Source organism: Ptychodera flava, chromosome 15, assembly GCF_041260155.1.
Source record: "Ptychodera flava strain L36383 chromosome 15, AS_Pfla_20210202, whole genome shotgun sequence".
Taxonomy (NCBI): Eukaryota; Metazoa; Hemichordata; class Enteropneusta; family Ptychoderidae; genus Ptychodera; species Ptychodera flava.
The window spans coordinates 37,412,012-37,436,712 of record NC_091942.1 but is presented as its reverse complement, the minus strand read 5'-3'; the positions used below and the strand labels follow the sequence as shown (position 1 = coordinate 37,436,712).

Genomic DNA, 24,701 nt, shown 5'->3' with positions numbered 1-24,701 from the left:
TAGAAATCCTTTGTCAGCTTCAATTACGTCATCGCTAATGCCTCTAATCAATATAGTAGTTCACACAATCCATCGCTGTTAGGATTACGACAACTCCCAGATGACGAAAAATGACGTCAGTTCATCACAACCTGTTGATTGGTTGTTTCTTTAACTCTGACGCGATAAACTTTGACAACTTTTCGTTCAGAGAGACATAACTTCAGTGAAGAAGATACAGTGAAGAAGATACATTGCGCTGCTCCCAGTCTAACACTGCCTGGTCGGAAACGAGAAAACCATATGAAGGTAAGCTTTTTTAATGCTGCAATCTCTATTTCATTTCTTCTCTATGTCATAGAACAAGTGAATTTGTATTTTCCTAGCTCACATTATTGGGAGTACAAAAAATTTGACACTTGAATGGGTGATTCTACAATTTGAGAGGAAAGACTGGGGATGTACTGCTATGGACAAGTCCCGGAACAAAGTTCCTCCATTGTTTTCAGAAATCTGGTTTAAAATTCACTTACAGGTCGTACTCCTAGCAAATATGTATCTTCAATGTAACATGAAGCATGCCACACACAATACGAGGAAATGTGCCGGGACAGAACTTGGTTTTGTTGTTATTTGTTATTTTAAAGTCAAGTGAAAGGAAAGCATATCTCAGGTTTTATCTTTTTATATGTGATCATTGGGTTTCGTATTTTAGACATGTTGTTCCAAATAGACGGAAAGCTGAAGTCGTCACAGTTTTAACTTACAAAGATAAAATCTTTACCGATTAGACAGTCATGGCGGTACCTCTTTTGCTATCAAATTCTGTACAAACTTGAGCGACACGAAGTACATTTATAAATCCATTACGTCGTCTCGTGGTGTCAACAAGCAATTAGTTCCCTTGCCAGTCAACAAAGCGAGTGACATCATTCGATGATGACGATGTAATAAGCAGGAAATGGGTAAGCTTTATGATACCCGCTGAAAAATAATTTACTATGGACTTATTTATTTAATTGCGAAATTCTCTATTCTACATTCAAATTTGATAAATCATGTGAAATTTGCGACTTTTAACTTGATAAAAGCGACCGTCTCTAAAAGTATCATGGGATGTCTTATAGGGTCTCGAAAGGTGTGTAAATTGGATACATATATTGAGAGAAGGATAGAACTACATGGTCAACATCATGATCATCAAGAGTAGGAGCAAACGTAGCATTATTGAAAGTTATGTGACAGTTTGAGCATGTTAGGATTGCCAGAGATGTAACAGAATTTAGAAAGATAAATGCCAATTAAAGTATAATACTTTGATCGACTCATATATAAGCCATCTAGGTGACAGTAGCGGTGTGTTCGATACACATCTTCTTGTGATACTCTAAATAAATACAAGCGGACAATTAATTCAAAAGATTAAAAAAAATCAATTTCAAAAATGACGCTGAATGACAGTATGAAATAATTTATCCATGGTAAAACTAAAAAAACAAAAACAAAATGATGACAGTAGCATATCCTTCATATTTGACTTTTTACAATTGCGTCATTATTGAAGGATTACATTTAAATTTTACTTCTCTTGTACTTTACATTTAAAATATACTTTTCTTGTAGATGAACGCCTGGACCAAAGTTGTAATCGTCCTTGTCGCCTTGGTAACAGAATGTAAACAACAAGGTAAGAGATATTAAGTTTCCCTACGATCGTTATGTTACGCACAACGTACACCTACAAATCGAAAGCCTATCTGCTGAGAAGAACGAATGCATGTTTTGCGGATCCTTTTCATGATACAAATTTTAACTTGGTGTGTGTACATTACCATTATGCTATTTCTGCTGATAAATACAGCCGTAGCATTTCTGCAATTCTGGGCGTGAACGTCATAGACGGAAAGTATACTAAGAAATATCTGACTAGATTGTGTCTCTGCAAAGTATCCAGTGACTGTGTCACGTGATTCACTCACGCAAACCATCGCAGCTTGTTAATTGCAGGGTCACGTCGATACGATAAATTAAGAACCTGTATAATTTGCTAACACCAGAAACACGAAAATAATCCGTACGTCGTATATGAAAGGAATAAACAAAAAATTAAATTTTTATATGTCAGAAATTCACCAGTCATACATTGACTTGCCTAGCGATTGTTACGGCAGTATCATTCAACTTACAAGCCACATTCTTTTTCTTCGCAAAATGGTACGGCCATTGCACTTTTTATCCGTAGACAGTACACTGCCTCTACTATACTATCTACATCAACAATGTTCTTGTACTATGTCAATGACTTCAGTTCCGTGTGATTCAGAGAGAGAGAGAGAGAGAGAGAGAGAGAGAGAGAGAGAGAGAGAGAGAGAGAGAGAGAGAGAAGGAAGACAGACAGAGGTTGTTGATAAAGTAGGAATGGTGGTTCGCAAACTTTTGAATTATCTCGTTTTTTTTGTGTTTTTTTATTCCAGATATCAACGGCAATTTCAAACGCGTGTGTTATTACACCAACTGGTCTCAGTATAACCGAGGGTCTGCCATATACACACCAGACAAGATCGAACCGTCACTTTGCACTCACATTGTGTATGCATTCGCAGACCTGAACGATAATCATGAGATTATTGCCTATGAGTGGAATGATGATTCGACGGAATGGAGAACGGTACGTGAAGTAGATATATCATATTTATATATCTATATGATATATCATATCATCAAATTTCAAATATCATAGATATTATCCGTGCATATTGTTTAGAGTCCAACGCCAAGCAAAAAAGTTAATTAACATGACTTCCACAATAGAAATACTTCGATGACGGAAATTCAGCCATTCACACAAAAGTTATATAGTAATTGTCAAATCACTTTTTGTCCGACTTGGTCTTATAATCACAGACAATTATATATGATGATAATGATGAAAAAGATTTCAAGTCAATGACTAGATCAACTGGTTTTTGGATTTTTGATACTACTCTTATTATAGTCATAGTGTTTTTCATTGTCACTGCAGGAATTATCTTCAGAACTAAATCAACCATTACACGTGTACCTATCATTTAGTGTTAATGTACGATTTTATCCGTCCAGGGTATGTGGGAATTGGTAAACAAACACAAGGAAACATCGCCAGGCCTCCGCACTCTGCTGGCTCTTGGTGGTTGGAACTTTGGTTCTGCCAAATTCACTGCCATGGTGTCAACCTTTGAAAACAGAGCTCACTTTATTTCGACGACGATAGCTTTCCTACGACTGAAGAATTTTGATGGATTTGACTGTGACTGGGAATATCCAGGGTCACGTGGTAGCCCAGCTAGTGACAAAGAGAAATTTGTCTTGTTTCTTACGGTAAGTTTTTATTTCAACGGTAATAATTGATGACTGTGCAAAATGCTGAAAAGCTCTTAAAGAGCATGGTCTGATTCAAATGAGATTGTTCACCAAGCAACGCATTGACTGTCACAGTCAGTGAGGTAATATCAGGAAAGGTTTCCTACATATGTTAGAAACTGAAACTGATCCAAAGTCTAAAATCGTGTTCATAGTCACATTACTATTCAAATCCATATACACAACCACTTGGCAGACAAAAATGAAAATCACAAGACAACGGAGTCAAAGTTTTTAACCTAGGATAGATATTGGACTTCTTGTCGTAAACCCGCGAAGTGCATATCTGAAGTTTTTGGGAGGAAAATGCAACAACCTGAGGATAAAATTGTAATGAGAGAGTCTTTATGCGCATGTCTGCCTCGAGTTGACGGTGAAATATCATTTTATTTCCATTTCAGAAATTAAGTGTTTACTCATTTCTTCACTTTAGGAGTTTCGCGAAGCTATTGAGAACGAAGACGTTCCAGCAGGGAAAGAAAAATTACTTCTGACAGCAGCAGTTGGTGCTGGCAAGACGACCATCGATGCTGGTTATAACATACGTGAAATCTCGAAGTAAGGAACGTTTTAACTTCACAAGTCACTTTCCGTATCAGACTGATCGGTTTTAACATCAATGAGTGATGATTTCATTTTATTCAAAGCGTTGAAAACATCGATCTCCGAATAAAAATTCTGCAAAGAAAATTTCGAGTCCGACATTTTACCGATTTTCTTCGAAGCTATCACAGGCAACAGAAATGTCCCCTGTGTTTCGTGATATGCAGATACGTTGTCACATGTTTTGCAGATTCTTTACTACAAACAGGCTAGTCTTAATCACGATACCTGAGTTATCCTGAAGAAAGGTAAAGTGGTATCGCTGAGTTTAATGTTACAATTTTACGAGATTTTTCATTCTAAAGATTTTCATTATTTCTTCTACTTTTCAGGGAGCTTGACTGGGTTGGTTTAATGTCATATGATTTCCACGGAGCCTGGAACACCGTCACAGGTCACAACAGTCCACTTAAAGCAGCAAGTAGTGAAAGTAATCTCCAGGCAACATTAATGTGTACGTATCAAACTTTATCCAGTATTATCATATACTGAACTTTTACTTAGAACAGCGATGGTAAAATACATATGACTTAAATATTGAAGTGGCCTTAGTATGACAGAACGGAAAGTTGAAAACTAAGCCAAGTTACCAGTTTATGTCGTCCCGTATTTCCTCCTGTAATCTACAAATTGTACCAAAGAACACACACTAGAATTGTTACACGCAAAATGTCACAAGGAAAGCATTGGGAACATTCAAAATACAAATTCAGTTTGTATTTTAAAGACAATTTTGCTCCAGAGTACCAAGCAGAGGGGCATAAAAGTCTAGTTAAAATTTAGCACAGTTAGAGAATGATAGAAGAATGTTATTCTATTGCACTGACTTATCGCTGTTGTATTTGAATTATATCTTCACAGCAATGGGCCGTGAATTACTGGCTTGACGGAGGCTGTCCCCGCAGCAAGCTTTTGGTTGGCATGCCAACATATGGACGTACTTTCACACTGACTTCATCATCGACCAATGGAATGGGTGCGCCAGCTAGTAACGCAGGAACCGCTGGACAATACACAAAATCTGCCGGCTTCTTGTCGTATTACGAAGTAGGTTTCATGTTTTTTTTTCTGATTATGACATTCAACAAGCTCGTTATTCTATAAGACATTCCCCAATGTCAGATAGTGCCTTTGGTCTTCTCAATGACAACTTTTAAGATTTGCGACAATTATTTATCTCAGATGACTTTATGAAGTGAATCCGTGTCTATTCTTCAAATGAATGATTTCACGAATGAATGATTTCACGATGAAATATTTATCGTCATCATCAAATAGGAGATGTCAATATCAATTGATTCCGTTTCCTTCCTCAACCCAAAACACAAATCTTGTAAGTTTACTGAATATGTACTTTTCCCCGATAACACACCTAGATCTGTCAAAAGCTGCAGAGAGGTGCAACGCGTGTATGGGATGAAGAGAGATCTGTGCCATACTGTTACCAAGACAACCTCTGGATCGGATATGACGACAAAGAGAGTTTTCGTCTCAAGGTACGTGAATTTTTGTCAGTTTTAACCTTAACTTCTTCATGTCTCTTGTCCTCAAGTTATTTGCTAAAATCACCCATCGCCGAACACGTAGTTTCAACAATGGATCAATTACTCATCACATATCCCATGAATAAATGCTGAATCATTAAAATTCATCATTCACTATCGCCAAATGTTTATTTCCGATATCAGACGGGCGGACAAACAGATAACAACACTAGAATCTGATAAAGCTAGTGTAGCGCTACATACATGCTCTGCTAATTTTGCAATGGTGAACTCATACTTGAACAATTTCGTGTGGACTCAAATATTAGAAGGCAACTAGGATTTGCCAGTCACTTTGTATGTACAGTCATTTTATATATGTACATGTACAGTCATTTAATATAAAGGTCCGGGATACTACCGCTATGTGTGATCATCCATGTTTGGCGTCTAACATACTACTTGTTCACACAAACAGGTGCAATGGTTGAAGCAACAACGTTAGCTGGCCGATGGTCTGGGCACTAGATCTCGATGATTTCGATGGCGCGTTTTGTAACCAGGGAAGATATCCTCTGCTGAATGTCATAAAGTCTGAGCTTGAAGATGACGATTCGGGAAAAGCTACGGATGTCCCATCTAATAGCATGACGACAAGCAATGCCAAGACAGAAGGTTCGGTAGCTGTCACAGGCACTGTCCTTCCACCAACAGTTAAGTCAGGCGATGACGTCATGACCGAGATACGAGATCGAACTGACATGATTTCAACTGAAGATTCAAGAACCGAAGCTTTGGTCAGAGTCACAGCTAGGCCAAGCGATGACACGGTAACTGAGAAACAAGGTGAGGAATACCGCAACTTTGACGGCTATCGCAAATCATACACGGACTACGTCCATAGTGTACGTTGCTACCAAAAAATGTCACGCTCTATTGATAAATTTGTAAAGGTCGAGTTCGGAATGAAATACTTTGAAACTTGTCAAGTAAACGTAGAAATGGATGGACACTTACAGAGCTATTAATGCTTTCACTAATCCATTGATTCTCTGAACGTATTTCATTGAAGTATCCAGTGAAACGGCCATCACGTCAGTCATTCGATATTATTCCTTACATTTTGTGTGAAGTTCGCACTGACTGTTTCGTTAACACAACTTACTTGTCGTTTCATTTTCTAGCTCCCACACCTTCAATGAAAGAGACTGACTGCGCAACAGAAAATCATGGGATGTTTCCACATCCACTTGATTGTTCCAAGTTCATACAGTGCTCCTGGGGAATCAAATTCGAAATGCAGTGTGGTCCCGGAACTGTATACAACCCGGCAGGTTATTGCGATTGGCCTTACAACGTACCCGGATGTCAAACGAAGTGAGAATCTGCAGCATTGGGATTCTCTCACAGGTCTCCTCGTTCGCCACGCAGCTATAAACCTAGTGCCGTCCACTACTGGTTTGCCCTAAATGGTCTGGCCGTGATTGAACACTGCAATGTGTTGTTGCTGATTGACTGCCTCGTAACTGCTCGTTCATGACAATGATGTTCAGCCAATCAATAAGCTACACCTTTCAGAAACTCTGAACAATATCTACTTCAGGAGTGAAATATTTGCGTACCCGACAGTTTCCTTTTCTTTAGCGAGTTACTTGAAGAAAATCGCTCACTCTGTCCATTTTAATGTAAATAAAATAGTGACTCCGAGCATTACATTGCATGTATTTCTTACGTCGATTTCAGTCCTTTAAAATACTATTTTAGAAGTTGATGTGTCAGTACTTTACAGCCTGGGATAGATGTTATTTGTAATAGCAAAAATATATTTTGATGCATGTCGACATTATATCTTGATTGAAGAATGGTTAATAAAATGACAATCATAAGAATACATATCCTTCACACTGTTTATTTTTTTATCGTTACTAGAAATCAACGGTATTACTCTGTTCATAATTCTAAATACAATGGTTCTTTATAGAAAAAATTTCTGTAATACTTATACTTTAATTCTAGATTTATCAATCGAAAAAGATAAAACTTAATTCCAACATAGCAAATTTCGTTTTATTCTGATAAAGGTATAAATGTCATCGTATTTCTTTAAAAGACTAATCCAAAGCGTTTTATTTGATTGGTGATAAGGAAAGTCTTTACTAAGCCTATATAGCATTTCCTCGCCGTTGCCTTGCGAACGTCATTTCATTGTAGTTTCACAATCAATGAATGTCCCGCTCATCAAAGCGTTACAGATTTGCGAGGCCTTTTGTCAGACATAATTCACAAACGTCTTTTCTTCATTATGATTATGCCAACTGAATTACAGTATCGTGCACTGAAGCGCTGTACAGATGGTATCAACAAATACAACAAACTGCAATTCAAAATGGCCAGTCTTAGACCTCGTCTTGCTTACAAGAACCATACGGTCAGCATTGAAACGTGATACATATCATTCAATTGCAATAGATAAAGAAAATATGTAGAAAGGGATACCAAAGTAATCACTCATCCGGCGACAACACTACACCTGGTCTAGTGTTCACATGTGTACACTGACAGTTTCCTTTGGCAAAAAAACTACAAAAATTAACCGAAAGTATTATTTTTCTTGGTTCAGCGCTTCTAGGTACAGAGAAATGAACATAGCAAAGAGGATGAAAATTTATTATAAGCTGAATAAAGTGCGAACCTCCTGACAAATGAACTGAAAGAAGAAAAGCTTTAAGGTACAAGTTCATTTGAACAATGGTAATATATGTGTAAAGGAAAACGAAGATACCATAACTATTGTCATTTGAAAGGCAGCTGATTTGGTCAGAATTGTTAAATATCATTTATGTGTAGTGCAGCTTCAAGACACCGATATTCTTCAAAAATTAAACAATATTCTGTCTCAGAATTAGATGATAAAGTTTCAAGTACAGAGAATGCACTGCCTCATACAAATGCCAGATCACTGAAGAGAAACTTTTACGAATTCGTCTTTTTATGGAGACGGTATTGAAACAAAACTCAAGCTAATTGCGTTAGCAGAGATATTGCGTATTGATAACGAGGCTTTTTTATAATAACGGTGAATGGTCTCCATAGTTGCAATAAACATCACCTGGATACAATGAGAGCATTTATAATTTACATCTGGTTTTAATACCTGTGGAATCCTTTCTCAAGAGATCGTTGAAACTGATTTCCACTTGTATACTGTAACGAATTACGATATACACTTTATTCTTGATTATATTACCATGCCCTGCCTGTCGCATTTTGATTGGTCGAGGAGCTGAACCACGTGACTGACCAAAAAACACACAGTAATGGCTATTTACATGCCCTTGAATATGAATAATAAGATTAACAACTCAAAGTATCGTAACTTTACAGCTCAAACGTAAATCATAATAAATCACAAAATAAAATGGAGCACTTGTGGGCCAAGTTGAGATACTTTTTTCTGAAAATATCTCCGGATTTGCCAATATTTTACAGCGCGCGTGACAGTGCGTCGCGTATTGCCCAGTTCTGGGGCCCAGTTGTCGTTCCCTCCGAAAATTTTCGCAAATTTTGACGGTTTTCTCCGGTTCGTTGATAATATAATGGAAATAACAGACTCCGCTCTGACCATTAACGTTTATTTATGAGCGCGGGCTCGAGGAAAGCCAAATTAACGGGCGAGGCTTGTTAATTTTTGGCTTTCCTCTCGCCCTTGCCCATAAATAAACGTTGATGGTCACGTCGCCCGTTATGTCTATATTCTACGGCTTGTAATGTCTTTGTGTTCCTTTCTCTGTAAACTCTGTCAAATGTTCTCCCTGCTGCTATTAAATTTGACGATGATTGGTCGGTGTCTGACGGTCCACCGCCTGTCGTCCGTCGTGAATGCCAATCCTCTACATAGCTTCGACGATACAAGAGTAATATCCGGATACGTGGCTTGTATCACCCTCTGGGTTATATCATCCATAATTTCGTTTAGAGTTTCTCGTATTCCATTGATTTAAATATGTTCTCTTCTGCTGTATTGGTTTTGTTCATCGTTGCCCATTCCAATTCTGTGACTCTTTTTGTCAAATCATCATTCCGTGATAACAGAATTTTCGTCGCTAAGCTCACATCTCCTCATCTTAATCCTCTACGAATATAAGTTTCGGGCTTATTTTATTTTCAATTTTTACTGTTTAAGATAATCTTTACTGTTGAAGTAATCGGTTATCATAACCTCCACTTGGAAAATGTGCTGGCGATCACCAGGTTCCTCGTCATTCTGATTTCTACCAGTTTATCAAAATTGGTTTTGCAGACCGGTTAATCATAGTTTGGGAGGTTGATCCTAAAGGCTTGGATAGATTAAGTCCTAAACAGAATATCGTCCATCTACTATATGCATGTCATCTTCAAGCTCTGTGTCAGACGGATAGTTCAGGATTCTTTGTCATTTGCGTTGTATAGGGGCTTGCATACAACTATGAACTTAACATTTCCATCAATTATGTATTCTGAATTCTCCTTCCTTAAATCGGTTAACTTGACTGAATCAATAATGGATGTAACAAGATTTGTACATTCCTTGTACTCTGGAGAGGTTTTAACGACCTGTGAAGAATACCCAAATATCCCAGGCGTTGGCTGACAACGTTGACCAGACACCAATTGACACCCAAAGGGCGTCGTGATCCCGAATGAAAAGGGAGCCTGAGCGGTAACTTCATTGTTACTAACAGAATACGTAGGTTTGTCCACAGGAGGCTTCTTGGTCGTTACTCTCTTTATGTATCTAACTCGATTTTGCAAGCAAATTACCATGGCTGAAATTTCCCAATCACTCATCACATTCTTCGGCAATTTTAAACAAATATCAAGTCGGAAATGGTCATCTTCGTGCACCTTCCGCTTTCGTTGACTTTGTTCTCCACGACTGTCATAGTAGTTTTGAATATATTCTTCGCTGATGCAGGTACCCTTTGGATAGACGGACACTTCACAATCCACTTTCCTAAACCTATCTGTGAATGAGGGGTTTACGGGAACTTTAAAATTGCCAAAGTTATGCTTTGTCTTTGCCCAGTCCAGGTAATTTTCAACCGTGAAGTGTCGACCGAATTCACTTCGGCCGGCAGTTTCACCGTCGTTCGAACTTTCAAGAGAGGCGTAAGTGCGAATATTTCTATACACTTGAGACGACCCATCTTTAGTTGTGCCTAACTTGCATAGGCTCCTGGCGTGACATCTGAAAGCAGACAGGATGTATGGAGTGGAGTAAACTTCAGAATTTTCCTGAACAAATTCATCTTCAAGCAGACGGTCTAACATTGCCGGTGACATCAATTCGAATCGAATCAATGGCAGAATCTCTTTAAGGTTGTCTTGAATGCTTGCTGAACGTTTGTCTTCTTTCAACCATTCCACAACCCAGCTGTGCAGAGTGTCATCAGGTACTATCAGATCATCTCTTTGAAGAAACTCCTTCACAAGATTCATTTCGAAGTCAACCCAAACACGAGACTTTACGAAGAGTGATAAATTCCACGCGATGAAAGCCTTCAGTTTTTTCACCACAGTGAATCGAGAGTCATTTACATTGATCTGTTCTTCATTCGAAGCAATGTCAGCAAGCTTGTTCGCAGCGGGCGACGTCGATGAGCAGTCAGGGTAACAGAGCCAGGCATAAACACGTGTCAGGGTTTGCGTTAAAATGTTCATCCATGTACTTGACACAGGTCTTCATAAGAGATTCTACGAGATATTTATCAGCCAATATGAGATAGTAAAGCACACTGTCCAGAGAAATGTCTACTGTGCCTGTGTACAGGTACTTTACAAACTCTCCAAAGTATCGCTGACAGTGAACGTTATCTTCATTGAGAGTAACTGCACTCTGTTGCTGTTCCTTCCAATCTGGCCCGAACATTTTGCAGAAATATTCACTTGAATTCATGAGGATAATTTTATGGGCACTATAGCGCTTGTCGCCAACTTTTATCACAACATCACTGAATTCTTCCTTTGTGAACATATCGGCCATCCTTTCAGACAATTCAGAATGATCTCGCAATTTCTTCTCTGCCTTATTAAAGGTTTCCTCCACCAGCTCTTCACCAGTAACTGGTGTATCAAACTTGGGTTGAGTAATCTCAGTTTTGTTAAATAGATGCTGAAATTATAACAGAGATTGAATGAGATGTGCCATATATCCCTTGGATGTGTAAAGGTTTTGTATGTTGTAAGCCCGCTATTTTGTACTCGTGGATGTTAAAATACAGTGAGGTAGGAGGAAAGTAAGAAGCTAATTGCTAACACTGCCTGCACATATGCTTAAATAATACGACTGTGATGTATTATTATGTTAACTACCACGAGCCATGCATGGATTCCGTAAAGGAAGATGATAAAACGTGGCATAGACAGGCTATTCTATCGAGCCATTCAGGAGCCCTGTGCTGTGAAGAAAGATTGTGAAACGTAATATGGACAATCTTTCTATTGTCCCTGAAGAGTTGGGAGGGAGACATCATTACATAACAGGATTATATCTGGATTTTAAAACGGGATATGTGACCAGTAGATATGCCTCTATACTAGCGCCATTGTCATAAATTGGCTCTGTGACTTTTGTCAAGTAAAATGTGCGGTTTTAAAGCTAATTACTGAATTTTGTAGACCATAGAAGACAGAAATGCCAAAATGTGGGATCACGTTGCAATCATGAAAATAGCCAACACCTTCAAATGAGAAATATATATTCGATTTCATACCGGAATTGCCAAGTGTTATTAAATCATGCTGGACAAATTACATTAGAGCAAAGGGAAATACTCTTTTATCTCCAGGTTTAAACTTTGTACCCTGCCCCGTGTCGTCACCATACAGGTGGTTTTGCACGGTCTGTCATCTCTGTTATTGGAACTGCCCAAGGAGACTACAAAGAGCTTGTTTTGCAATGATTGTGATTGCTTTTCGCGGTAAAAGATTTGTCATATATACGTTTCCAATAGTGAAAAATAATGCTACTTTCATTTTGTCTAATCAACTGTTGCTTTGTCAAAACTGTCGGTAGTTGACCTATAATAAAACCTGAACAATAGATCATCATATCTTACCGTCATATTAGCGTCCATCGTTGCTATTTCGTCGGCTTAATTCAACGACTTTTCTCAAGTATTAAAGCAAAGTTGGATTTCAGATGACTAAAGCGTGTCTTCAGGTCGATTTCCTCTTGTCTTTATAGCAGGTAAAGGTACGTTTTACACTCGAACAACATGCGCAGACGTGATAAAGGCCTCATAGCTATCCAATTATAGGTGAGGTCACTGTAATCATCAGTCCGGACCCCAGCTTCTTGTGCAACAGTTGTGGCATGAATACGTAAGAGAAATAAATCATGCATGCCAATGCCTATAGGAATTCATTTTTGTGTGTACACAAGTTGGCACTTGGCAGACATAAATCAAAATCACAAGACAACGGAGTCAAAGTTTTTAACTTGGGATAGATATTGAACTTCTTGTCGTAGACCCGCGAAGTGCATATCTGAAGTTTTGGGGAAAAATGCAACAACCATAGAATAATATTGTAACGACAAAGTCTTTACGATCATATCTCCCTTGAGCTGGCGGCGAAATGTTACTTTTTTAATTTAGAAATTAAGCGTTTACTCATTTCTACGGCGCGCCAAATGTTTCAAAAATATTTATCGTCATAGAGTAAAAATAAACTGTCAAATTTTCTTTCTAAATAAAGTCTTAAACGTGTATGAATAATAAAGAAAAAAGTTCTTTCGTCCATATCATTGCATTTTATTAATGTACTTTTTCATTAAAATACATTCCTTTGAAAATATGTGTCACTTAATATTTGAATGTGTCTGTACAGATAAAGATGACGTGCAACCGTCTTTCTCGATTGAAATAAAAATTCGATGGAATTACGGAAGAAAATAAACGAGAAAAGTATTATTGCAAAAAAGGGGAGAATGTTATGTAATACTTATTGTAAAATACTCTTTAAACCTTAATGAGAAGATAAACTGTTCGCAAAAATTTGGAATACCACACTCCCATACTTATTGACGTACATACACGTGTATTTGATATAAAGGTGCAATGAATGCTGATTATAAGGGAAAAAAGCAAAAAAAAAAATCAAGCACACTTACAAAAAATATTGAAATGCTTAAAAACAAAAAAAAATAGTACTTTCACTACTACAAAAAAACAAAGCGAACAACCATTAGGTCTGACATAAAAAAGAAAGAGAGTCACAACTGAAAAGTCGACCGAGATCGCGCTGGCGTTGAGGCTGAAAAGAAACCAAAACGAGGTCAGTTTGAAAAAAAAACCAAAACGAGGTTACCAAAAAAAAAAAAAAGAGGTTCCAAAAAAAAAAAAAAAAACCAGGCGCGTTCGGGAAAATAAAACAGAGTGGGACACCCCACAGAAAAAGCCTAACATGTTCTCAACGTCATGATGTTAGAGTTTAGTGCCAGAGGGTTATTTTGGATCATCACAGTCGGATGTTGGACAAGATATTTTGGGTATTTCAGCGATAACTCTCAGCTTCTCAGTCTCTCAGTCTTCAATATCATCTCATGGACGTCCAAGTTACCGACACGTCCCATTCTATATTAAACAGTTACAAGTGGACAAAACATTCGTGGTGGTTCGTCGGCTGCCAGCGGTCCCCTCGCTCACGGCGTGCCTCAATGTACACTTGAGGTGGTAAGCCAGCGGCCGGCGGTCCCGTCGCTAGTTCAGTACACGCCGGCGACCAGCGATCCCCTCGCTGTACAGTGTAGGGCCGCCTCTCCCAAACCATAGACAGTCTGTGCCCAAACCATGGAGTCCTACCCCAACAAAACGATGGCTGCCGCTAGCCCACGGTTACGTGTGTGATTTGATACATAGCGGCCGCCGTGTGGGTATCCATAGTAAAATTGCATACCACGCAGCGGTCGCTACGTATCGAACCACACGTAACCGTGTTTTTAGACTCAAAACGGAGTGTGGCAAAGGCAAAAAGACTCAGGCTAAAACACTCCGTTCAGATTCGAGGCAACGTTTTCAGTAGTACCTGTAGAACGCGAACGCGCCCGACTTGACACTGAACAAGCAGCCGCTAGTTCTCTGAATACTGTCTGTACCTCTGGGTGGCAGGGCTGTGAGTTACCGGCGTTATACGGCCTGGCCGTGTAACGCCGGTAACTCACAGCCCTGCCACCCAGAGCTATGTATAGGCTACTGCACAAATATCGTAGCTCCATATATTGGACTGTGTTGAAATAAAGCTTTCTGCAATTGGGATCGACATGTCGTGTATGTGCCAATCTAGCCCTGCGAGTATAGTGAGTGTCTAGCGTTGTGAAGGCCGGACACTCTCGCCATACTTACTCGTAAGGCTTGTGCCGGTCCTGGGGGATCGCGGTTGCATCATAGTGCATGTTTATAGTTACGTCGCTCGTCTTGTCGAACACGGAAAACGATGCATCGCGATGGACGTTCTCTAAAACACGCGACAGAAGGTTCGGCAGCTGTCACAGGCACGATCCTTCCACCAACAGTTAAGTCAGGCGATGACGTCATGACCGAGGTACCAGATCGAACTGACATGATTTCAACCGAAGGTTCAAGAACCGAATCTTTGGTCAGAGTCACAGCTAGGCCAAGCGATGACACGGTAACTGAGAAACAAGGTGAGGAATACCGCAACTTTGACGGCTATCGCAAATCATACACTGATTGTCTGTAGGTTACTTCACGCTCTATTGATGAATTTGTACAAGGTCGGAATGAAATACTTTGTCTTAACATGGACTTTGAAACTTGCTAAGTAAACGTAGAAATGGGGGACACTGACATAGCTATCAACGCTTTCACTAATTATTTGATTCTCTGAACGTTATACCTTAAAGAGCCACGTTAAACGGCCAAGGAATCAATATTATTCCTTACACTTTGTGTGAAGTTCCACGTTGAACGTTAATCTAACTTGTCGTTTCATTTTCTAGCTCCCACACCTTCAATGAAAGAGACTGACTGCGCAACAGAAAATCATGGGATGTTTCCACATCCACTTGATTGTTCCAAGTTCATACAGTGCTCCTGGGGAATCAAATTCGAAATGCAGTGTGGTCCCGGAACTGTATACAACCCGGCAGGTTATTGCGATTGGCCTTACAACGTACCCGGATGTCAAACGAAGTGAAAAGCTGTAGCATTAGGATGCTCTCACAAGTCTCCTCGTTCGCAACGCAGCTCTAAATCTAGTGCCGTCCACTACTGGTTTGCCCTGAATGGTCTGACCGTTTTTGAACGCTACAACATTATTGCTGTTGTAGGTCTTGTGAACTGCTTGTTCATGGCAATGATGTTCAGCAGTTCAATAAGCAACATTTTTCAGAAATGCTACGTAACATCCCTTGCGCAGCGAAACTATTTATATACCCGACATTTTCGTTTTACCTTATCCATTTTAATGTAAAATAATGACTCCAAGCATCACATTTACAATGCACATCATTGATGGAGTAATTTTTTACGTCGATTTCAGTCCTTTAAAAGAATATTTCAGACGTTGATCTATCAGTACTTTGCAAGCATATGTTTTCTTTATAATAGCAAAATAATATTTTGATGCATATCGACTTTATGTCTTCATTGCAGAAAGGCCTGATAAAATTAAAATAATAAGAGTATATACTTTACATCGCTCATGTTTATCTTTACGGAAAATTAGCATTTAATTTTCCTCACTTCATAATTCTAAATACAATAGTTCTTGACTCAAACAATTTCAGTCGCAAAAAATTACACGTAAATTCAATGTTTCAAATTTCGTTTTATTCTGATGTATGTTTAAATGTCACACTGTACTTTTTGAAAAGACTAACTAAGGGAAGTCTTTACTCAACTTATACCTTATTTTCCCGTCCGTTCCTAGACTGCAAACAACATTGAGATTGAAGCGCGGTGTGGCAGCGGTGCGGTGCAATCTGATAGAGTATGGCGACGTCTACTTACGCGTACGCGGTATTCTCTTGCTGTCCCCTCTAAAGTATATTTTAATGTCATGCGCGCCATCTGACCCAAACTTTTCTTCAACTTCATCAGAGTCAGAACTACCTCTGTCACTGCCGGTATGCAGTGACAGTGACACTGCAGTATAGAAGGGCAGCTGAATTAACTTTGATAATTTTGACAATATTTTTGTTCAGTTTATACAACTGCGTTCTTGTTCTACTCTTTACAGCATGTGTTGTCAAGTATTCAGCTTGCCAACACAGTATGTGTATGTGTACTGTGCATTTGTATCATTGAAAATTAAATGACTTTCAGTCTGAACACTAATTCAATTACCCTTCGCCACATATTTATATAAAGGCTTTGTCGACAAAATGAATATTGTTTGTTTCAGCATGCTGTAGGGAGACAGCAAGAAACTGTATTTGATATATTGCATAGAAATATTGAAACAAGTATCAACAGTTGCAGCTTCTGCCCCGTTACTAGGCCAAAATGTTTGGGGTTTTTAACGAAAAATCATACATGTTTAGATATTTTCGAGATAAAAAGTAATGAAATGTGACAAAATTGTTCTACATTGTCCTAGATTTTGTTTAATTATTACAAATATTAGAACAATTGGATGTCATTAAAATTTGAATTACCTGCCAAACCTTGGAATGGGAATGTAAAAGCAAAACGGAACCAAGTTCCCCTCTACTGCTCAAAAAATCCCCCCCAATTCGTCGACTACACTAACAGTCTTCATCTTCTTGGACATAAGTGCCACTTAATTATCTGAGGCGTTCGTGTTTGTCGTCTGTTCTATCAAGTATGGTCATTCCTCATGAGATCATGAAGTGTTGTCCTCTTCGGTACAATGTGGTTTACACAAGTGGCACCGCGCCGTGGTTCGAAAGATTACCTCAGTTCTAAATTCTTTGTTGATTTCTTTTTTCAAATTTAAGTATTGTAGAGTTCAGTTGGTTATTCAGGCCATCTTGTTTAAAGATGGCGAAGTATTCGTTCTTTCATCTATAAGGTTAACCGTTTAGTGCATTTTCCGAATCAAAAGAGGATATGGACTGAATCCAAAACTTGTATTCAAGAAATGCACTGGTGAGGATCACACGGCTCTTTGCTCTTCTATATTATCACGATTCAGGCTAGTGAATCGAATTTTGGGAGGCAGATTGCAAGTTCTGGAATAGATTTTGTCTTTAACAGAATATTTTCTATTTACGATCTGAATCCTCTGTTGGTTTGGCAGCTCTGGATTTTTAGTTAGGCCGTATAAAGAAAATTCTTTGTTTGCCGTCCTTAGATTTTTGAAACACCTACCAGCCAGCCAGAAAAAAACACACATACAGAAAAAACACAACATAGATCAATCGCATAAACTTTAACTTTTCCATCGGTTTATTAGTCACAAGTATGAAAAATCACCTGTTACATTTACAATGCAGTGTTTCTTATGCTCTTCATTAAGCACGTTGAAAGCAATGCTTGCAAACACAGGTTATACTTGTAAAGTACAACAAGCATACTTATAGAGTTAGGTGACTGTGAGTCTGAACAAAAATTACATAATAAACAATGGCAATAAACACTATACCAGTACATCATGTACAGTGTGATAGTGATCAACTAGTTGTGTTACGAAGATCTATAGTTTGTCTCTGACGGAGGTTTATGCACTAGGTGGTCATAGGCACAAGTAAAACTATTAATTGAAATAACATGATCTTAATTAGAATACATAGCATATTTGCGACAAATGTAAAAACATGCAAGTTACGTATTATAGGATGTTTACGAAGTTTTGAAGAAAAGAAAAATATTTGAATCAACACTTAATGAAGGAACATAAAAATTTCACTAAATGGGTTCAATTTTGCAACGTGTCTAAGTGACATTTGTATATTGATTATGACATGTAAATTTAAGATCGAGACCTGTATTGATGTTTACGATTGGACGTATATTTTTATCTTTAATTCATATCTATCATATGATCAAAACCAAGCCTTAAACATAACGTTTAAAATCCCATTCTAAAATAATACGGGAAAGGGAATACAAAGGACAAGAGAGAAAAATACAACAGACAGGGCAGGAGGGAAGAACGACCAAAGATTAGTCCAGGGCATTTAGACATTTTTTGGCATTTTTATCTTAGGTGACGGCACCTATCAAGCTTGTCTACCGAGAAATAAAGTCTGTTAGTACGAACGAACTCTGAACATCTCGTGTAGTCAATTGAAGATTACCAGTACCTCTCAGCGAGCTAAGACAAGCCCATGAGTAGTAAAAGCTGGCCAAGATGAGGAAATGAGATAATTCGAGAAAAAACGAGTATAGTAACAGTTGTTTTTACAAATGTACACTGTGAATTTCAACATGTTGGGGTGTAAGCTTAGAACAAAAGGTGTTCTTGCAAAACCTGAAAATTCCAAATATTAAACTGCAAAAGTTACTGAGTATAACAAAGTATGTAGTTGTCACTAAGAAAACAAATGCTAAACATCTTGGTAAAAGGTGAAACTACTATCTCTTCCTTACAATTACAATTTTTGCAGTAAGAAGAGTAACAGCCTTGAGTACAAATCCTCCTTTTTAAGTGTCAAATAAATACTAGTCCTGAGCACTGTTTCTGTTGAGTTAAATGCTCCATTAGCTGTAACTTTAAAGGCTATTTATTCTGAATTTTGTGTATCAACTACTTTTTTAGCCGAATTCCAATAGCGCTGATCTCGATGTCAGGTTTGTTACTAAATATAGCTGCACGCGCGACTTCGGACACCGCTGCCTGAAATTCGGACAAATTTTGTTATTGCATGCGCGGTCGTTGTTGCAGCTTGTAGTCTGAGCCATAAATTCATAAGAATTAGTGTGAGTATAAGTAATTTATTCAGAAAAAAACCCTGCAGCATATCGCTAAAAAAAATCCATCACTTTACTTAGCTTGCAAAAATAACCAGCGGAAGAAAAAAACCAGAAAGTCAACATCAACCTGATCAAAGAAAGCAAACTTATACTGTAAAAGTGACAAACAGATGATGAAGTAACTTTTGTTTTCCTTTTTTCTCATGCAATCAAGATGTAAACAAGTTTTGACGTTGTTAACATGCTTGAAGAAATGCCAATAAAGTCTTCGATTGATAAAAAAATAAGTATTAGTGTGACTTTTTGTATGCTTTATAACACCAGCATGTTTACTATTCATCGTTCTTGCCGAAAATGCGGGCAAATATTTATTTTATCATATTAATGACAGAAAATGACTTTAAGTGATCAGCGCTTTGCATACTAAAATGCTAAATATTCTGCTTGTCAAGACAGCAATACAGAATGTCCATTGCTATTTTTGAAAACTGAATTCTAATCCGGACTTATAAAATGACCAAATTGTTTTTTAGCAGAAAAAAATGTCCAAAGTAAGAGCAACTTCACCGGCGGTACCTGCTTGCCCCGGTGCAGATCCAATATCGTGATCAATCGCGGATCGCGGAAAAGCTGATGGAAATTCAGTTCCGTTCCTTATTCGAAGCTAAACCAGTCAAGAATTGTTTTCGATCCGTCTTGTATGGAGACAAAAACAATTTCACGCACTTCCGCCGATTTGAAAACTTTGAGGGAGAAATCAACTTGTGAAACGGTCGATCGATCTTCACTTACGGTACACTGCAGTCCGCTACAACAGGAGGTGCACATGTACACTTTACGTACAGCGGTTGATGTACCCCTTTACGATAGGTAATCTGATTTGTATTGAAACGATCGTACGACAATTGCGTTTCTTCGACATTTAAGTAAATTGCTGCGACATTGCTGACAAAGGAAGGGCACAACGCGCCAAGTTTTCGAGCATACGATCTACCTTATTTGCGTTGTATTGGGGCTTGCATACAACTGTTAACTCAACACCTTCGTCGATCAGGTACTCTGAATCCTCCCTCATTAAACCGTGTAATGTGACAGGATCTACAATGGATGTAACGAGACGCTTGTCAGTTGAAGTAGGGATTGCTGAAGCTGCAAAGTTAAAGACTTTGCCTTGCTTACTAGTAGCTTTGCTAACGGTATTTCTTTGCGGCCAAGGCCATGGCTTCTGGGTTATCTCTCTCTTTACGTATTTCACCTGGTTTTGAACGCAAATCACCAAGGCTGAAATCTCCCACTCAGATAACTCATCTTTAGGCACTTGTAAGGCGATATCAAGTCGGAAATGGTCGTCTTCGACCACCTTTACCTTTCTTTGACTTCGTTCTCCATGGCTATCATAGTACTTTTAAACATATTCTTCTGTAATACAGACATCCTTAGGATAGACTGACACGTCACATTTCAGCGTGCTAAAACTCTCCGTGAAAGAGGGGTTGACGGGAACATCAAACGTTTCTAAAATGTGCTTCTCAAAGTTGAGGTAATTTATCATGAACTTTCGACTGAATTCACTCTGGTCGGCAGTCTCACTATCGTGTGAATTTTCAAGGTTGGCGAATGTGCGAATATTCCTAAAAACCTGCGAATATCCCCTCGCTGTTATGCCTCCTATGCTCTTGGTGTGACATCGAAATGCAGGCAGGATGTATGGCGTAGAGTAAACTTCAGAATTTTCATGAACAAATTCATCTTCAAGCAGACTGTCCAACGTGACGGTTGACATCAATTCGAATCGAATCAATGGCAGAATCTCTTTAAGGTTGTCTTGAATGCTTGCTGAACGTTTGTCTTCTTTCAACCATTCCACAACCCAGCTATGCAGAGTGTACTCATCAGGTACTATCAGATCATCTCTTTGAAGAAACTCCTTCACAAGATTCATTTCGAAGTCAACCCAAACACGAGACTTTACGAAGAGTGATAAATTCCACGCGATGAAAGCCTTCAGTTTTTTCACCACAGTGAATCGAGAGTCATTTACATTGATCTGTTCTTCATTCGAAGCAATGTCAGCAAGCTTGTTCGCAGCGGGCGACGTCGATGAACAGTCAAGGTAACAGAGCCAGGCATAAACACGTTCAGTGTCAGGGTTTGCGTTAAAATGTTCATCCATGTACTTGACACAGGTCTTCACAAGAGATTCTACAAGATATTTATCAGCCAACATGAGATAGTAAAGCGCACTGTCCAGAGAAACATCTACTGTACCTGTGTACAGGTACTTTACAAACTCTCCAAAGTATCGCTGACAGTGAACGTTATCTTCATTGAGAGTAACTTCACTCTGTTGATGTTCCTTCCAATCTGGCCCGAACAGTTTGCAGAAATATTCACTTGAATTCATGAGGATTATTTTATGAGCACTGTAGCGCTTGTCGCCAACTTTTATCACAACATCACTGAATTCTTCCTTTGTGAACATATCGGCCATCCTTTCAGACAATTCAGAATGATCTCGCACTTTCTCCTCTGCCTTATTAAAGGTTTCCTCCACCAGCTCTTCACCGGTAACTGGTGTATCAAACTTGGGTTGAGTAATCTCAGTTTTGTTAAACAGATGCTGAAATTATAACAAAGATTGAATGAGATGTGCAATTTATGCTTGGATGTGCAAAGGTTGGTACGTTGTAAGCCCGTTATTTTGACATTTTGTACTCATAGATGTTAAAATACCGTGAGGTAGGAGTAAAGTAAGAAGCTAATTGCTAACACTGCCTGCATATATATTTTTTTTTTTTTGACATTTTGTACTCATAGATGTTAAAATACCGTGAGGTAGGAGTAAAGTAAGAAGCTAATTGCTAACACTGCCTGCATATATGCTTAAATAATACGACTGTAATGTATTATTATGTTAATTACCACGAGCCATGCATGGATTCCGTAAAGGAAGATGATAAAACGTGGTATAGATAGACTATTCTATCGAGCCATTCATGAGCACTGTTCTGTGAAGAAAGATTGTGAAACGTAGAATGGATGATCTTTCTATTGTCCCTGAAAGAAATGGGAGGGAGACATCATTACATAACAGGATTATGTCTGGATTTTAAAACGGAATATGATATATTTTAATACAACTCAAATAACGTCCTTTGACCCAAGTTAGGATTTTGGCATTCTTCCAAGCTGATATCTAAGGTCAAAAACGTATACTTTAGTGCATACACTGCAAGAAAAGTTATATTAATTTTGCATCATTGTGACCAGTAGATATGCCTCTATACTAGCGGCGATGTACTAAATTGGCTCTGTGACTTTGTCGAGTAAAATTTGCGGTTTTAAAGCTAATTACTGAATTTTGTAGACAATAGAAGACAGAAATGCCAAAATGTGGGATCACGTTGGAATCATGAAAATAGCCAACACCTTCAAATGAGAAATATCTATTCGATTTCATACCAGAGTTGCCAAGTTTTATTAAAACATGCTGGATAAATTACATTTGGGCAAAAGAAAAGACTCTTTTTATGTCCAGGTTTGAACTTTGCACATTACCCCACGTCGTCACCATACAGGTACACCAAATGTACGTTTTTGCACGGCCCTCATCTCTGTTATTTTGGACTGCCCAAGGTGATTACAAAGAGCTTGTTTTGCAATGTTGTGTTTTGTTTCACAGTGACTGTAAAAGATTTGTCATGTGTACGTTTTCAACAGTATAGTGGAAAATAAATTCGTTTTGTCACATGTAAGCTTATACGTTTTCAACCGTGGTAATGTTATTTTCGTTTTGTCTCATCAACTGTTGCTTTGTCAAAACTGTCGGTGGTTGACCTATAATAAAACTGAACAATAGATCATCATATCTACCTTCATATTAGCGTCCATTGTTGCTATTTCGTCGACTAATTTAACGATTTTTTTCTCAAGTATTAAGGCAAAGTTGGATTTCAGATGACCAAAGCGTGTCTCAGGTGTCTTCAGGTCGCTTTCCTCTTGTCTTTATAGCAGGTAAAGGAATGCTTTACACTCGAACCACATACGCAGACGTGATAAAGGCCCCATAGCTATCTAATTATAAGCGAGGTCACTGTAATCATCAGTCTGGACCCCGGCTTCTTGTGCAGCAGTTATGACATGAATACGCACGAGAAATATATCATGCCAATGCCTAGGGAGTCATTAATATTTGTACACAAGTTGAGGCCTATGGAGAAACAAATCAACACGATTTCGGTTGGCAATGTCGAAGCCATATTAAGTTGGATGATATGATAAGCAGAAATGCCCAATTATTAACTACAACGTTAAAGTTAATCAAATCCATGGAAGGCCCGGAGATATCACCGTGATGTCTAATAAATGTATTGATATTATAGCCCTTATGCATATTTTGATGGTAGGGAGTTCAGCCGTCCTGGAGTGATTTATGTAAAAATGACTGAAAAAAAGAAACTTGGGTAATGTTTTATGTTGGACTCTGTCATGATGTAGGCCTATTGCGTCCCGTTATGATCTGATGTTGTATTCTGTCAGGTTTTTAGTTCAGTTATCAATGGTGAGGAGATGGAGGAAAATCGGGGACGGTCAATCTTTCGGGGGGGGGGGGGCACTCAAACCCGAAGTTGGTACAGGTGTACCCAGCTGAGTTCAAACTACAACACATAAAATTACACATTTCCTTCAATGGGGCTGGGTGGTCAAGAGTCTTCATTTTCAATCGAATACTTGTCAAAACATAAATTGTACATTTTCTACAAGAAGATATTAGGCAAAAGCACATATTTGGGGTGTAAGTTGTGCTTTAGTAAAAAGCAGGGTCAAAAGTCGTGAGGGTCTTTTAACGCGATTGGAACTAATTTGGGATTATTGGATTGTGAAGTAAGACGGTTTAATCTACAAATGTAAGCTCATCTGCTTTTCTTTTTAAGTTAATACACTTGTTTTTGTAAGTAATTTGTAATATTGCAACATTCAGCTACAGGGCACCTAACACTTTTGAGAAATTTGAACAATATGAAGATCCAATTATCCCAAATTAGTTCCAATCGTGTTTTTTGATTTTATAAACATTATATTGGTCAAAAGTTTACATCAGGCGACAATTGGGGTTTCCAAACCGCGATGTAATGTGTACCCTTCATGTGGCAGTTTTTTTTTTCAAATTGTAACACACAACCCTCCCCTTACTCCAAATTTGAATGTTTGAAGTACACCTCGATAAATCTGCTGACTGTGACACACATTTGCATATTCAGACTGACAACTAAGAGACATTCATTTATATATTTGATGTGTCCTTTGAGTGTATGAAACAAAGGCTTGCTGACCAACCCCAGCTTAATATCGCTGA

General features: G+C 38.4%; 2 protein-coding genes across 3 annotated transcripts; one reads left to right on the top strand and one right to left on the bottom strand.

Annotated features, from left to right (window-relative positions):
- Positions 1-1,526: 1,526 nt before the first annotated feature.
- Positions 1,527-7,356, top strand: LOC139150785 (chitinase-3-like protein 1). The gene is given in 11 exon segments (XM_070723179.1): positions 1,527-1,666; positions 2,454-2,647; positions 3,079-3,336; positions 3,812-3,936; positions 4,314-4,435; positions 4,491-4,495; positions 4,843-5,028; positions 5,358-5,477; positions 5,944-5,957; positions 5,959-6,311; positions 6,650-7,356. Coding segments are annotated over 11 exon segments (1,638 nt in total). The 5' UTR covers positions 1,527-1,602; the 3' UTR covers positions 6,847-7,356.
- A 2-nt stretch (positions 7,357-7,358) lies between these two features.
- LOC139152085 (kelch-like protein 41) lies at positions 7,359-23,621 on the bottom strand. 2 transcript variants are annotated; one of them, XM_070725178.1, is made up of 3 exons: positions 23,219-23,621; positions 9,225-11,616; positions 7,359-8,718 (listed from the first exon to the last, which is right to left on the bottom strand). In XM_070725178.1, exons 1-2 carry the CDS (start codon positions 23,234-23,236, stop codon positions 11,110-11,112), a joined length of 525 nt encoding a protein of 174 aa, XP_070581279.1. In that variant the 5' UTR covers positions 23,237-23,621; the 3' UTR covers positions 7,359-8,718; positions 9,225-11,109. The 2 variants fall into 2 exon arrangements, with proteins under 2 accessions (XP_070581279.1, XP_070581278.1); XM_070725177.1 differs by lacking the exon at positions 23,219-23,621 and having other exon boundaries at positions 9,225-11,084.
- Between the last annotated feature and the right edge of the window lie 1,080 nt (positions 23,622-24,701).